This window comes from Colobus angolensis, unplaced genomic scaffold (assembly GCF_000951035.1).
Source record: "Colobus angolensis palliatus isolate OR3802 unplaced genomic scaffold, Cang.pa_1.0 Scaffold10, whole genome shotgun sequence".
Taxonomy (NCBI): Eukaryota; Metazoa; Chordata; class Mammalia; order Primates; family Cercopithecidae; genus Colobus; species Colobus angolensis.
In genome coordinates this window covers 20767949-20781601 of record NW_012110919.1, presented here as the reverse complement: position 1 = coordinate 20781601, position 13653 = coordinate 20767949, and the positions used below count along the sequence as shown (strand labels likewise).

General features: G+C 47.4%; 1 protein-coding gene across 1 annotated transcript in view; it reads right to left on the bottom strand.

The window, feature by feature from the left end:
- MYO1H (myosin IH) overlaps positions 1-13653 on the bottom strand; it is a 62932-nt gene that overhangs the window by 2930 nt on the left and 46349 nt on the right. The window contains exons 19-29 of the mRNA XM_011936035.1: positions 12145-12258; positions 10066-10142; positions 8628-8696; positions 6463-6547; positions 5267-5426; positions 4261-4344; positions 3393-3486; positions 2820-2875; positions 1788-1923; positions 1141-1208; positions 895-992 (exon numbers count right to left, since the gene is read on the bottom strand). Of these exons, the coding sequence (XP_011791425.1) occupies positions 895-992; positions 1141-1208; positions 1788-1923; positions 2820-2875; positions 3393-3486; positions 4261-4344; positions 5267-5426; positions 6463-6547; positions 8628-8696; positions 10066-10142; positions 12145-12258 (1041 nt within the window). The remainder of the gene's footprint in view (positions 1-894; positions 993-1140; positions 1209-1787; positions 1924-2819; positions 2876-3392; positions 3487-4260; positions 4345-5266; positions 5427-6462; positions 6548-8627; positions 8697-10065; positions 10143-12144; positions 12259-13653) is intronic.

The window sequence follows — 13653 nt, the reverse complement described above, 5'->3', positions numbered from 1 at the left end:
TCAAGATCAAATTCCTGTTTTATTACAGTGTTTTATAGCATATTTGAGGAAAGGAAGAATGCTGTTGCCACAGCTGGGTAACCTACATGTTTCTGTAGTTACCGTGAAATCAACTGAGCACATTCAGTTCTTCAGAGGGCCAGTGTGATGTCTGCGGAACTACTTCCATGTCACGCTGAAGCTCTGAGGGGCTGAGTATTCCCTCAGAGGTACAGCAACACAAAGACAATACATTTCAAAGCACTCAACTGTCTCTCCTTATTCCACCTACAAATGTGCTCCTCTGGTTGTTAAAACTTGGAACAGCACAGGATAAGGGAAAAGAAACAGCTCTCCAGCATATCCTGCCTTCACTGACTTCATTTCTCTGGAACCCAAGATCACAGGGATGAAGACGGAAAAAAGTTCTTTATGGGAGGGGGTGAGGATGTAACACTAGAGGCTTGTTTCTCACCCCTTACTGGTAGAGATGGTGCTTGATTATGTTGGAAGCAGGAGGCAACCAGGAGTGAAAATAATATTTGTATCTTCCCTGATCTGTAATAATTTTTTTTTTTTTTGAGACATTGTCTAGCTCTGTTGCCCAGGCTGGAGTGCAGTGGTGTGATCTTGGCTCACTGCAACCTCCGCTACCTGGGTTCAAGTGATTCTTGTGCCTCAGCCTCCCGAGTAGCTGGGATTACGGGCGTGTACCACCAAGTCCAACTAATCTTTATATTCTTAGTAGAAATGGGGTTTCACCATGTTGGCCAGGCTGGTCTTGAACTTCTGGCCTCAAGTTACCTGCTCGCCTTAGCCTCCCAAAGTGCTGGGATTACAGGCATGAGCCACCATGCTCGGTCTTAAACACTGTGACATTGAATTACTTCCTGAGCTGACGATGAAACCACCTACCTTCCTTGAACAACATTGACAATGTTCTCCTTCTTAACCAGCATGACGAGTTTAGTAACTGCTTCAAACATGTGTCCACACTGCAAAACGGCGTCCCCCTGGGGTGGGGAGGAGACAAGGCATAATTTCAGTATTCACAGCTTAAAGAAACAGACACACCGACAGACAAGTTTCATGGTGGTCAACTTAACATTTTGGCAGTGTATCGTTTCTGTCTTTTAGTAGAGACTGGTGGCTGATAATTACCTTTTGCTTGTCCTCTGGTGAAACATGAATGACTAAGATTCCGTCTCTCAGATTGCTGGTGGAGACACCTTAAGACAGATCCAGAGTTAGGAGCCAGGAACTAGACAGCTTGACATGAGTACAGAGAAGAAGAGATACGCCCAGGGGCTGCCCAACCCCATGCTTCATTCTCCTAGCTGGGCCCAGAAGGATGAAGGGCATACTTTAGAAATCAGCCTGCTAGTGGTCTCTGATCACCGTGGAAGAAGGTGACATTGCCCAATCTGGGTACTTGAGTAAAGTGGTGCTATTAATATTTATGCCAGAATAAGGGGTGCAGTCCAGGCTGGGCAACGCCGGGGAGGAGGGCAGATGGTTTTTTTGTTTTGTTTTTTTTGTTTTTTGGGGGGTTTTTTTGGAGCCGGAGTCTCACTTTGCCGCCCAGGCTGGAGTGCGTGGCGCAGTCACAGCTCACTGCAGCTTCAAACTCCCAGGCTCAAGTGATCCTCCTGCCTCAGCCTTCCAGTAGCTGAGACTGCAGGTGTGCATCACTAGCCCGGGGTTTATGGGCACCCTACACTTGTGTTTCCCATTTGGGAGCTTCATGACTGGCCTTTCTAGTAGTTGAGTCAACTCAGTGCATTGTTTTAAGATTGCCCACTTCTTACCTTTGAGAGCTGAGTACTCTATTTTCTGCTTGATTTTGGCAAGTTCCACCACGTAAGCTGCTTTCTGAGTAAGAATGAGTTGCCGCTGCCGTGCTTTGAAGCCTTTTCTGTCATATTTAATGACCGGGACACCATACTACAAGGGGAAGGTGACTTCATGGCGGGGAGGTGGGGCAGAGTACTGAGTTTCTTGCTACTCAGACCCCAGTAAAGTGATGTCAAGCATTCAGAGAAGCTCAAATAGATTTATAAAAATATATATACATAAAATTATATATATATATATATATATATATTTTTTTTTTCTGGCTTTCTGCATGGTGGGGAGTTTAATTCCTAGCTCTGCCTAGCTGCGTTGCCCTCTGAGGAAGTCAAGGCTATGGCTACCTGCCTTGCAGGTCTGCTCTGATGGTCAGAGATGAAAACCTTCACAGCCACAGTGTAATCCAATCCAGTCACAGTGGCTTCTATTCCCCAGGGAACCAAAAAAAAAAAAAAAAAAGTGGGACAGAACAGACACTGGCACACACGATCACCAGGACTGCACCTGCTGCTGTGTGTCAGGCAGCAGCCTGAGCACCTCTCACCCACCGAGTCATTCATACTCTCAGTAACCCCATTATTCTCATTCACAGAAGATCAGAGGCACCAAGAGCTTAAGTGACCTGCCCAGGATCTCACGGCTGCCGCGTTCAAAGCCAGCGTCGGCGCCCAGGCACTGTGGCACACTGCGTCTCGCCAATATGGGGGTGTTTCATGATTAAGTTCACGGTTACGCTTCACTCAATTGTGTCGGAAAGCAAACCGAGACAGTTTCTAGGGTGACGGGGGGGATCATGAGAACAGCAGCGATTATCTAATCATCACTTGTTCCCCATCATCTTAGTTAATACCCAAAGCCTCACAGTTGAGAGCCCCGGCTGCCCAGCTGCCCCTGCATTTAAATAGTGCGCCCTTTATGGAGAAAGCTGACCCTGCTCTTAGACTTGATGAGGGAATCCTGTATGAGACTGAGGACACACATCGCCTTACCTGGATTTTCTCATGGCTAATTAGCTGAAGCACTTTGGGATTAATGTCTCCTTCATCTAGAGAGGGAACCAGAAGGCCATGAATCATCACTAAAATACCAATCCTGCGGAAAAGCCACTGGTATCTGCTAGCTTTGCTATGTACCTCTGTGCCAAGATCTCAGCTGGGGAAATAGTCAGCAGGAAATGCTGCAGAGTTGAGCATCTTCCTTTGACTTATTATTATTTTTTTTTTTGGAGACAGAGTCTTGCTCTGTCTCTCAGGCTGGAGTACAGTGGCATGATCTCGGCTCACTGCATCCTCCACCTCCTGGGTTCAAGCGATTCTCCTGCCTCAGCCTCCCGAGTAGTTGGGACTACAGGTGCATGCCACCACACCCTCCTAATTTTTGTATTTTAGTTGAGATGGGGTTTTGCCATGTTGGCCAGGCTGGTCTCGAACTCCTGAGCTCAGGCAATCTGCCCACCTCGGCCTCCCAAAGTGCTGAGATTACAGGCATGAGCCACCGCACCCCACCCTTTGACTCCTTTTAGAATTGGAAAGCCAAATACATAGGCTGGAAAACGTACTTACTTATCCGACTGTTGGCAAAGGGTTGATTTAAACTTTCTGTGTAGCCGTCTTTCCTTCCCCTGAAGATTTCACTTGTAACTACCTTTTGCTGCATCTGGTAATACACAATTGAAAGTATAAAAATGGTAGCCACAGGCTTCTTTGGGATAGTGGAGCTCTAGACCCATTGATGTCACATCCTTTGCTAGATAAACTGTGGGAGCCTTGTTACCCTGGAGCATACAAGTCAGAACACCTTCCTGGCTTTGGCCAAAATGCCCTAAAAGTCATATTGGTAGAGACTGGGTTGACATTTCTGCTTGTTCCCTTACTACCTTCCTGAAAGTAGATTTTTCAGAGTTCCCAGAGCAGTTTCTTGTAGATCAGGGATTGGGAAACCACAGCCTGCAGGCGAAACTCAGCCTGCTGTCCATTTTTGTAAGTAACGTTCTGTTGGGACAGAGCCATGCTATTCATGCACACATTGTCCATGGCTGCTTTGTCACTGTAGCAGCAGAGTTGAGTAATCCAACAGAGAAAGGCCACAAACCCTGAAATAGTACCCTTTACGCAAAAGACCCACAGATCAGCACAGTGAGAAACAGATCTCCAGCAGAAAGGGGTCTACGTTCTCTGCTCCCGTGGATGAGTGGCAGGAGCCATTGCGATCGTTTTCCCATGGTAACAAAGGGAGCCATGCTGACTACAGTAACAGCTGGCATTCATCCAGGGCTCTCTGCTGGTCTACCTGCAATTATCTTGAACATTTCAAAGCATGGGACCAGCATGACCCCCTGCTTATAGGTGAAATGGTGGATGAGGAGGACTGACACTCAGGACCCACTCTCACCCCCTCCACCACCTGCCACCGCAGACATCATGTCCCTACCATTGCTTTCCGCTCAGCTGTGATCCCCCGGCAGTACTTCTGCACCAGGTTCCTCACGCACATTTTCCTGAGCAGATCTGATGCCTGTGTGGAGAACATACTTCTTTCCACTTGCCTCACTCACTCCCTGTCTGGGGCTGTGGCAATCAAAATGAAGCTTTTAAAAAAACACTGCTGGATTCAGTTTGATTTCAAGCACAGTGTTAATATTTTATATTTTATAGTCAGAGCAGCTAACCAGATCCTCTCCCAACTTTTTGCTGTTGCTTAACTAATGATTCTCAAACTTGAATATGTTTATGACTTTCCTGCAGAACTGGCTATAATGAGATTCCTAGAGATTTTGACTCAGTAGGTCCAAAGTAGAGCCCAGGAATCTTAGAACAGCCCCGCCTCTAAGTTCCAGACACAGAGGGTCCTCAGACCATCTCTTGAGAGATGCTGTTCTAAATAGGCTACGTCAAGAATAGAAACGATTTGAAAGTGCTCTGTCGGCCGAGCATGGTGGCTCACATCTGTAATCCCAGCACTTTGGGAGGCTGAGGCGGACGGATCACTTGGGGTCAGGAGTTCGAGACCAGCCTGGCCAACATGGCAAAACCCCGTCTCTACTAAAAATACAAAGATTAGCTAGGCATAGTGGCGGGTGCCTGTAATCCCAGCTACTCAGGGGGCTGACCCATGAGAATCACTTGAGCCTGGGAGGCGGAGGTTGCAGTGAGCCAAGATTGCGCCACTGTGCTCTAGCCTGGGTGACAGAGCAAGACTCCATCTCAAAAAAAAAAAAAAAAAAGTGCTCTGTTCAAATAACCTCCAGTGGCTTTATAATGTTAGTAAGGACGTCACGAGTTCTAAGTTCAATTTCTTGTGCAGCATCCTTGGGAAGAAGGGCTTTGCCAGGGCAGCCCTTTCAAGCCAAAGGGAGGCAGCACAAAGACATACGAGAGTCAAGCTTCGTCAGTGCCCGTGTTACTTACAACTCTGGAAATCCCATATTAGTCCTTACATTTTCCAAGATGCCAGGAGGCCTCAGCCAGCTCTTGTCCAGGACACTCTTTGGAAGGTGATACCGGAGATTCAAGATGTAATTCTTCCGCACAAACACGATAAATTCCTCGTTGTCAGGACAGAGGGGTTTGTTGCGACTGATGAATCCCTTGATGAACCTAAAAAGGAAACTGTTTTCTTACTTTTCTGGACCATTTCTTCACTGAGATTTACATTCTCTTCCCTCTTCTTTGATTCAAAGGAGGCCAAAGTGGTAGAGGCTGTTGAGATGACCACATAGGCCAGAAGCCTGGAATGTAGGCCCCAGGCCAAATCTGCCCCACACATATGTTCAGTTTCACCCACACGGCCTTTTATTTTGTTTTGAGGAGCTTTAATTAGTTGCCAATCAAAAAAAGTTAGGAAGTAGTGCATAAAAGCCAGATTTCAAGGCTGGGCATGGTAGCTCATGCCTGTAATCCCAGCACTTTGGGAGGCTGAGGCAGGCGGATCATTTGAGGTCAAGAATTCGACACTAGCCTGACCAACATGGTGAAACCCCGTCTCTACTAAAAATATGAAAAATTTAGCCAGGTGTGGTGGTGTGTGCCCATAATCTCAGCTACTTGGAAGGCTGAGGCAGGAGAATCGCTTGAACCCAGAAGGCGGAGGATGCAGTGAGCCTAGATTGCACCACTGTACTCCAGCCTGGGTGACAGAGTGAGATTCTGTCTCAAACAAAAAAACAAACAACAACAACAACAGCAAAACTCCAAAACCCAGATTTCAGTGTTCCTTGAAAATTCAAGCCATCTGGCTACATTTCCCCACAGCAGCAGTCAACTGGAATGGGCTAGTTACTGCCCCACCTTGAGGTGGACTGAGCGTTCCAGTTTGCTGCAGTCTCTACCATGCCCTGTTGTCTTATCCCAGCTCATGAGATTCACTCACTTTACCTGCCTGGCATCAGAAGGCATTTGACTTTGTGACTTTTGAGCCAGGCTAAGAGAAATTCCAAATACATTGAGTTGTGATCACCATCAAATTCAGCTCAGAGCAAAGGGATAGACCTGAATTCCTAATGGCATTCTGAAGGGAGTTTTTCCTTTCTGCACAAATCCAAAAATCACAAAGAACTCATCTACCTCCGTGACCATCCCCTGCAGGGCACCAGTGTTCAGTGACCTGTCCTTTCTGTTGTACCTGAAAACTTACTTTCTGATAATCCGCACGGCCCACTTTCTCCTTTGGATTGCCTTCCGAGCCAGAGCCCCACGCCAGTGGGCTTCCAGTTTGATGGCTGAAAGAGTTCACTGCTGGCATTAGAAGGTGAGCACAATCGTATGGAAACACAGAAGGCTTTTCCAGAAGGCTGTATCCATTCAACAAACATCTGGACGCTCACCACAACACTCTGTTAGCCTCAGAGATGGAAGGTCGGATGAATGTCATCAGTTCTTACCTGGGAGCACTCAGGCAACAATTGAACCAGGGGCAGACAGAACAGAGGGGCCTATGGAAGATTTCCCGAAATTACATGAGGGAGTCATTTTCCCAGGGTCTTTTTCAGCCACAGCAATGGCACTTATGATGGTACAGATAAGTCTTACCACCATGTTTAGTCTCACTGGGGTTTACTTTTAGTTGTCTACGTTAAAAAATTGGCGTACACCGGCCACTGCACTCCAGCCTGGGCTACAGAGCGAGACTCCGTCTCAAAAAAAAAAAAAAAAAAAAAATTGGCGTACATAAATTAGGGCACATAAAACTTAGGTTCTGGCTTATTTCCCAATTTTTTTTTAATTTTTTTTTTTGAGATGGAGTCTCACTCTGTCGCCCAGGCTGGAGTGCAGTGGTGTGATCTTGGTTCACTACGACCTCCACTACACAGGTTCAAGTGATTCTCCCACCTCAGCCTCCTGAGTAGCTGGGATTACAGATGTGCACCACCACACTCAGCTATTTTGTGTGTGTTTTTAGTAGAGACGGGGTTTCGCCATGTTGGGCAGGCTGATCTCGAACTCCTGACCTCAGGTGATCCACCCACCTTGGCCTCCCGAAGTGCTGAAATTACAGGTGTGAGCTACTGTGCCCGGCCTGTTTCCCAATTTTTAAATGCTCTTCAGATTTTTTGATTTTTGAGTATTCAGATTTTTTGAACGCTTTTCTTCTAATCCTCAGAACAGCAATGTTTCATTTACAAAAACAAGCAACTTGAATCAACCCAGATATCCATCAACAGAACAGTTAAGTTGTGGCATACTCATAGTTCAGAGGCTGGCCCACTACAGCCTGCCGCTTGTTTATGTAAATAAAGTTTTATTTCAACACGGCCCTGCCCATTCATTTACATATTATCTAAAGCTACTTTCCTGCTACCATGGCAGAGTTGAGTAGCTGTGACGGAGACCATAAGACCCCCAAGTCTAAAATACTTCTTATAATGCTGACCTCTGCTACAGTGGAATTCTATGTAGCTATGAGCAAATGAATAACTTAAATCTACACACATCTCCTGGTTGAATTTCAGAAACAATCTGGAGTGCAAAAATGTCACCCAAAATACCAAGAGTATAGTTTTCTTAAGTTTAAAACATGTCAAATTATACACAGATTATTTAGAGATACATCCGTAGATAGTGAAACTACTGAAGAAAAACAAGAGAATGATTAATGCAAAATTCGAGAGAGTGGTTACTCCCAATAAATGTATGCGTATGGGTGGGAGTGTTGTTTGAGAACATGACTGGGGAGGGACAACAAAAAGGAAGGGCTTCAAGGGTACTTGTATGTTTGAAACCTTTTTCAAAAATTATTCTTTTGTTTTTTTTGAGATAGGGTCTCACTTTGTCACCCAGGCTGGAGTGCAGTGGTTCCATCGTGGCTCACTGCAACCTCTGCCTCCTGGGCTCAAACAATCCTCCTGCATCAGCCCTCCAAGTAGCTGGGACTACAGGTGTTAACCACCATGCCTAGCTAATTTTGGGGGTTTTTTGTTTGTTTGTTTTTTGGTAGAGACAGGGTTTCACCATGTTGCCAAGGCTGGTCTCGAACTCTTGAGCTCGAGTAATCCACCCGCCTCAGCCTCCCAAAGTGCTAGGATCATAGGTATGAGCCACGGTGCCTGGCCTACAAAATTGTTCTTTAAATGTACACATATTGTAGGTCCAATAAAACATGCCTGTGGAACAAATACAGGCCACTATATTATAATCTCCAATCAGTAAGGAAAAATGAGAAGAGGTCCCAGAATTGGACCCCGAGATAGCCCCACGCCAAGGTTTTAAGGATGAGCAGGAGGAGAGAACTCACAGATGTGCCCCCAGGTGCCAAACAGATGAGAACAGGAGCAAACTCGTGTGTTTCTTTTTAATTCTTACCTGCTTGTCTTTTTTTCACATATTCTTTCCTTCCTAGGCAGCTTTTGTATGTGGCTTGGATTCTTGCAACTTGAAATAAAACAGATGTTTTGGTGAAAGGGCTTTGCATTTGTGCATCTTTGTGGTTGTGACCTCCAGGGGTGTTTGGGGGATAACGGAAGGGGGCATCAAAGGCCTGTGTGTAGTGATGTTTCAGGAAGCCAGTTCAGCACTGCAGACCTGAGAGCTGGCTGGTTACATGACGCCTGGCTCCCAGATGCTGCCTGGAAACTGGAGTTTCCTTCCTGCCTTTCCTTTTCCCAGGGCAAGGAACAGACCTAGTGCTAAGAGCCCCCCAGTTCCATGCCAGGCATTGGGTTTCATTCTCATACCCCAGCCCACAAGGCAGGCATCATCAGCACAGTTTACACATGGGCATGCAGATTCAGACACATGGTGAAGACACTTGCTGGGCAACACAGCTAAGGAGGAGCACGAACCCAGGTCTGACCACAGAACTCTCCCTCGGCTTCTCAATCCTGCATCCACCCGCTCCACACAGCAATCTAGGTCCTATCAGAGGCCGAGCTCATGAAGGGCCTTACAGAGCAGCCACATCCTGTTCCCTGCGAGCCGGTTAGAGATGCTGGCTCAGGCCTCCCTGGCCTAACTATGGCCCTTCAGCCACATCCCCAGCCATTGGTGCCCACTGCTACGGAGGTCAGAAAATGAGACCACCAAGCCTTGAAGCCAGATACACCCACGTTCAAATCCCAGCTCGGCTGCTTACTCGCTGTGTAGCCTTCAACAAGTTATCAACACCTCCGTGCCTCAGTTTCCCTGCATAGAAAGTGAAGACAGTAACACCCACGTCACCTACCTCATGGGTCTGTTCTCAGAACAGAATGAGACCGTGGTATAAAGGACTTAGTGTTCACCTGGCATATGGCAGGCCCTCAAATGACTCAAGCGTGCTTCTTGACAGACCGGTTACGTTTCAAAGGGGACGCTCCCTCCCCCAACAGTTTTGATTTTTTACTTTTTGCATTTCCTCATCTAACTTTTCTCATTGACCATTCCCAACAAACCCCCAGGCTGCAAGCTTTGAAACTACACTTTCCAACATCAGACACGCAGACAAGTGACGTTTTGGAAACGTTAATTTAAAGGGACTGGTTTCTCATGGTTTTACACCCCAGTAGTGAACAACAGGATCTGATCCAAACGAGCACTGAGACGGCAGAACAACGTTTATCTATCTGCCTGCATCTGTGACTGACCTCCAAGCACTCATGAAAACAGAAATTCACAGGGATTTTATCATAATCCCATACCTCGTTCCTAGTTTCCAAAGTAAATGCTTCTAACGTTATATCAAACACCCATGTTTAAGATGCATCCCCAGGCTCTACTTGTTCATTTCATATTGTTGAAATCGGGACAGAAAAAGAAATCATACCTAGTTGATGTTTACAAAATTCCAAGGCATCTTCGGTAGCAAACAGAGTTCTGGGGAAACGAATGAATATTTTGGTTCTAAAAGTGAAAAGAAATGTTTTTGTAATTAATTGGTCAGTTTACCATCTAGTGGGTTGAAGGGTGTGCCCCCTTCAAAAATTCATGTCCACGCAGAACCTCAGAATATGATCTTATTTGGAAATAGGGTGTTTGCAGATGTGACTGAGGTAAGGATAGAAATGAGATCATCCTGGAATAGGGTGGGCCCTAAATCCACTGAGAGTGTCCCTATACACACGGAAAGACACAGGGAGGAGCCCCTGTGAGCACGGAGGCAGAGACTGGAGGGACACAGCTACAGCTAAGCAACGCCAGGAGCTGCCAGAGCTGGAAGAGGCTCCTGCAGGAACGTGGCCCTGCCAGCTCTTGATTTTTGGATTTCTGGCCTCCACAACTAGGAGAGAACAGATTTGTTTTAAATCAGTCACTTTGTGATCATTTGTTACCTAGTCCTAGGAAATGAATACACCATCCTAACCTGAAGTTGCTTCAACTTATGTTCCTGGGCTTTAAAGAGTGACGACAAAGAATATGGGTGTTTTTTTGTTTGTTTTTTGTTTTGAAACAGAGTCTCAGTTTGTTGCCCAGGCTGGGGTGCAGTGGCGCAATCTCAGCTCACTGCAATCCCCGTCTCCCAGGTTCAAGTGATTCTCATGCCTCAGACTCCCGAGTAGCTGGGATTACAGGCACCAGCCACCACGCCTAGCCAGATAAAGAATGTGGATCTAAGCTTAAAAGAAGATCATGCCGGGGCGTGGTGACTCACGCCTGTAATCCCAGCACTTTGGGAGGCCGAGGCAGGCAGATCACCTGAGGTCAGGAGTTTGAGACCAGACTGACCAACGTGGTGAAACCCCGTCTGTACTAAAAATACAAAAATTAGTTCGGCATGGTGGCGAGCACCTGTAATCCCAGCTACTCGAGAGGCTGAGGCAGGAGAATCGCTTGACCCCAGGAGGCGGAGGTTACAGTGAGCCAAGATTGCGCCACTGCAGCCTGGGTGACAGAGCAAGACTCTGTCTCAAAAAAAAAGAAGAAGAAAAAAAGAAGATCACATTAGCCAGCAGAGAGGTTACAAATATTGACCTCACGTTGCCTGCCCCACCCTCGGCCTGGTGAGGGAAAGTTCCCTGGGCAGCCACTGGGGGCAGCAGTGGGTGGTGGCTGATGATCCCACTCTCCCTCGTCCCTGTTCCATAAACAGGGGACAGACGGATCCCACCTCTGACCTCCATGCTCTGCCTCCCTCAGGATGTGCTGAGCCTTGCAGAATCCCCTTGGAGATCTGGATTGAATAAGTAAGTGATCCTTGGGACAGGGCCAGAATAGGAGCCTAAAGATGGAGAGAGGCCAAGGCGGCCCAGACGACCATGTACAAGCGGGAGTTCGGAGTCGGCGGGGAAAGCTCACGAACAGGGTCACAGGCAGAGCTCTCTGGAGCAGGGAAGCCCTGCCTCGGGGAAGACATCTTCATGCTGGGGCACCTTTCCCTGCAACCACATTAACCCTGACCAAAATGACTAACAAGGCGGCCTCAGGTCTTCCCAATTCGTGTCCCTTGAGTTGTGCCTGAAAGCTTTCAATGGGTAGGAAAGTTCTCTGCTCATGGACAACTAAGACTCCAGTTAAGAGTTCTAGCACACCATTTCTGAGATGCTACAGATGATCTCACATTGTCTAGGTCCCAGTAGCTCCTCTGGCAGGTCACGCGTACATGGAAACAGTGAAAGAATCCAGGCACACACAGGTTAGGTGGCCCCTCTGCTTCCCTGTGTTTTGCCAGCAAGGAGGCCCATCTGCTAAGTCAGCGTTCCTTTGTAACTTCACTGCCTCCCACTGGCAGCACCATAGCTCTTCTAAATAATTAAGAGCTGCATGTACATTGAGTAGAGGCATACATCTTGTAAATCTCCGTAAATCCCTAGGAATTGAGTCTCCAGGCTCTAGATGGATACGGATCAATGCACAAACCCTTTGATGTCAAGGGAAGAGACCATTCCGTGGTCTTCTGGTCACTTACTTGCCTAACTTGTATTCCTCAGGTTTGTAGCCGATGTAGTTGATCAGCCGTTCCACGCCCTCTGCTGGAGGCCCGTGCCAGTGCGGCCAGGTGTCTGGGCATAAGGACTTGTACCTAGCAGGAGAGGAGACCGACATGGAGAAGCTGTGACTGTACCTTCCTCTAGCCCTCCCCCACATCCCCGGCCCCAGAAGCCTGCTGAGCACTGCTGTGGCATGTCAGCCACTCACTGTATGTAGGAGTCCCATCACACGAACTTTCTCGAATTCAAAGATGGGTGCTTTGCAAGAAAGAAGAAGAGATAAACTGTTTCAATGTAGTAGGAAGTTTGACCTGTCTTTGTAGAACAATGACATCATCAGATGCTCAACCCAGTGACTGAATTCCACTCCTAGGTATCTGTCCAAGAGAAATGAAAAGGTGTCCGAACATTCATACCTGAATGTTCATAGCAGTCACTGGGTGTAGCAGTGCATGGTGCTATGATTCCTAATAGCCAAAACGTGGAAACAACCCAGATGTCCATCAACAGAAAACTGAACACACAAATGTAGTCTAGCACCAGAAGAAAAAGTTCTATGCTTGGGGCCAGGTACCGTGCCTCAAGCTTGTAATCCCAGCAATTTGGGAGGCCAAGGCAGGAGGATCACTTGAGGCCAGGCATTTGAGACCAGCTTGGGCAGACCCTGTCTCTACTTAAAAAAAAAAAAAAAAAAAAAGGCTGGGCACGGTGGCTCATGCCTATAATCCCAGCACTTTGGGAGGCTGAGGCGGGCGGATCACAAGGTCAGGAGATCGAGACCATCCTGGCTAACACGGTGAAACCCTGTCTCTACTAAAAATACAAAAAACTAGCCGGGCATGATGGCGGGCACCTGTAGTCCTAGCTACTCAGGAAGCTGAGGCAGGAGAATGGCGTTGAACCCAGGAGGTGGAGCTTGCAGTAACCGAGATTGCACCACTGCCCTCCCACCTGGGTGACAGAGTGAGACTCCATCTCAAAAAAAAAGGAAAAAAAATTTTTTTTAGCCAGGTGTGGTGGTGTGCGGCTGTAGTCCCAGCTACTCAGGAGGATGAGGCAGAAGGATCGCTTGAGTCCAGGAGGTTGAGGCTTCAGTGAGTACTCCAGCCTGGGTAACAGAGACCCTGTCTCAAGAAAGAGTAGAGAAGAGAAAGAAAAGGTTCCATGCTTGTGAAGTGTTGAGGGTTTCCCGCACCCCCAGGGGTAATTTTGGCTCCGGTGTTAAGAACCTGATTCCAGCATGCAGTTCCCTTGTACCCTGCAGTCACTAGAAAGAGAACTGTGATGTCTGTAGTATAATGAAACAAGTGAATGCAGAATTCAGAAGTGCAGATGGATCAAGGCTGGAAGCAACACAACCGGAGCCACTGGCGTAGAAACAGAATGAAACAGCCCAACTTGGCCGGGCGCGGTGGCTCAAGCCTGTAATCCCAGCACTTTGGGAGGCCGAGACGGGCGGATCACGAGGTCAGGAGATCGAGACCATC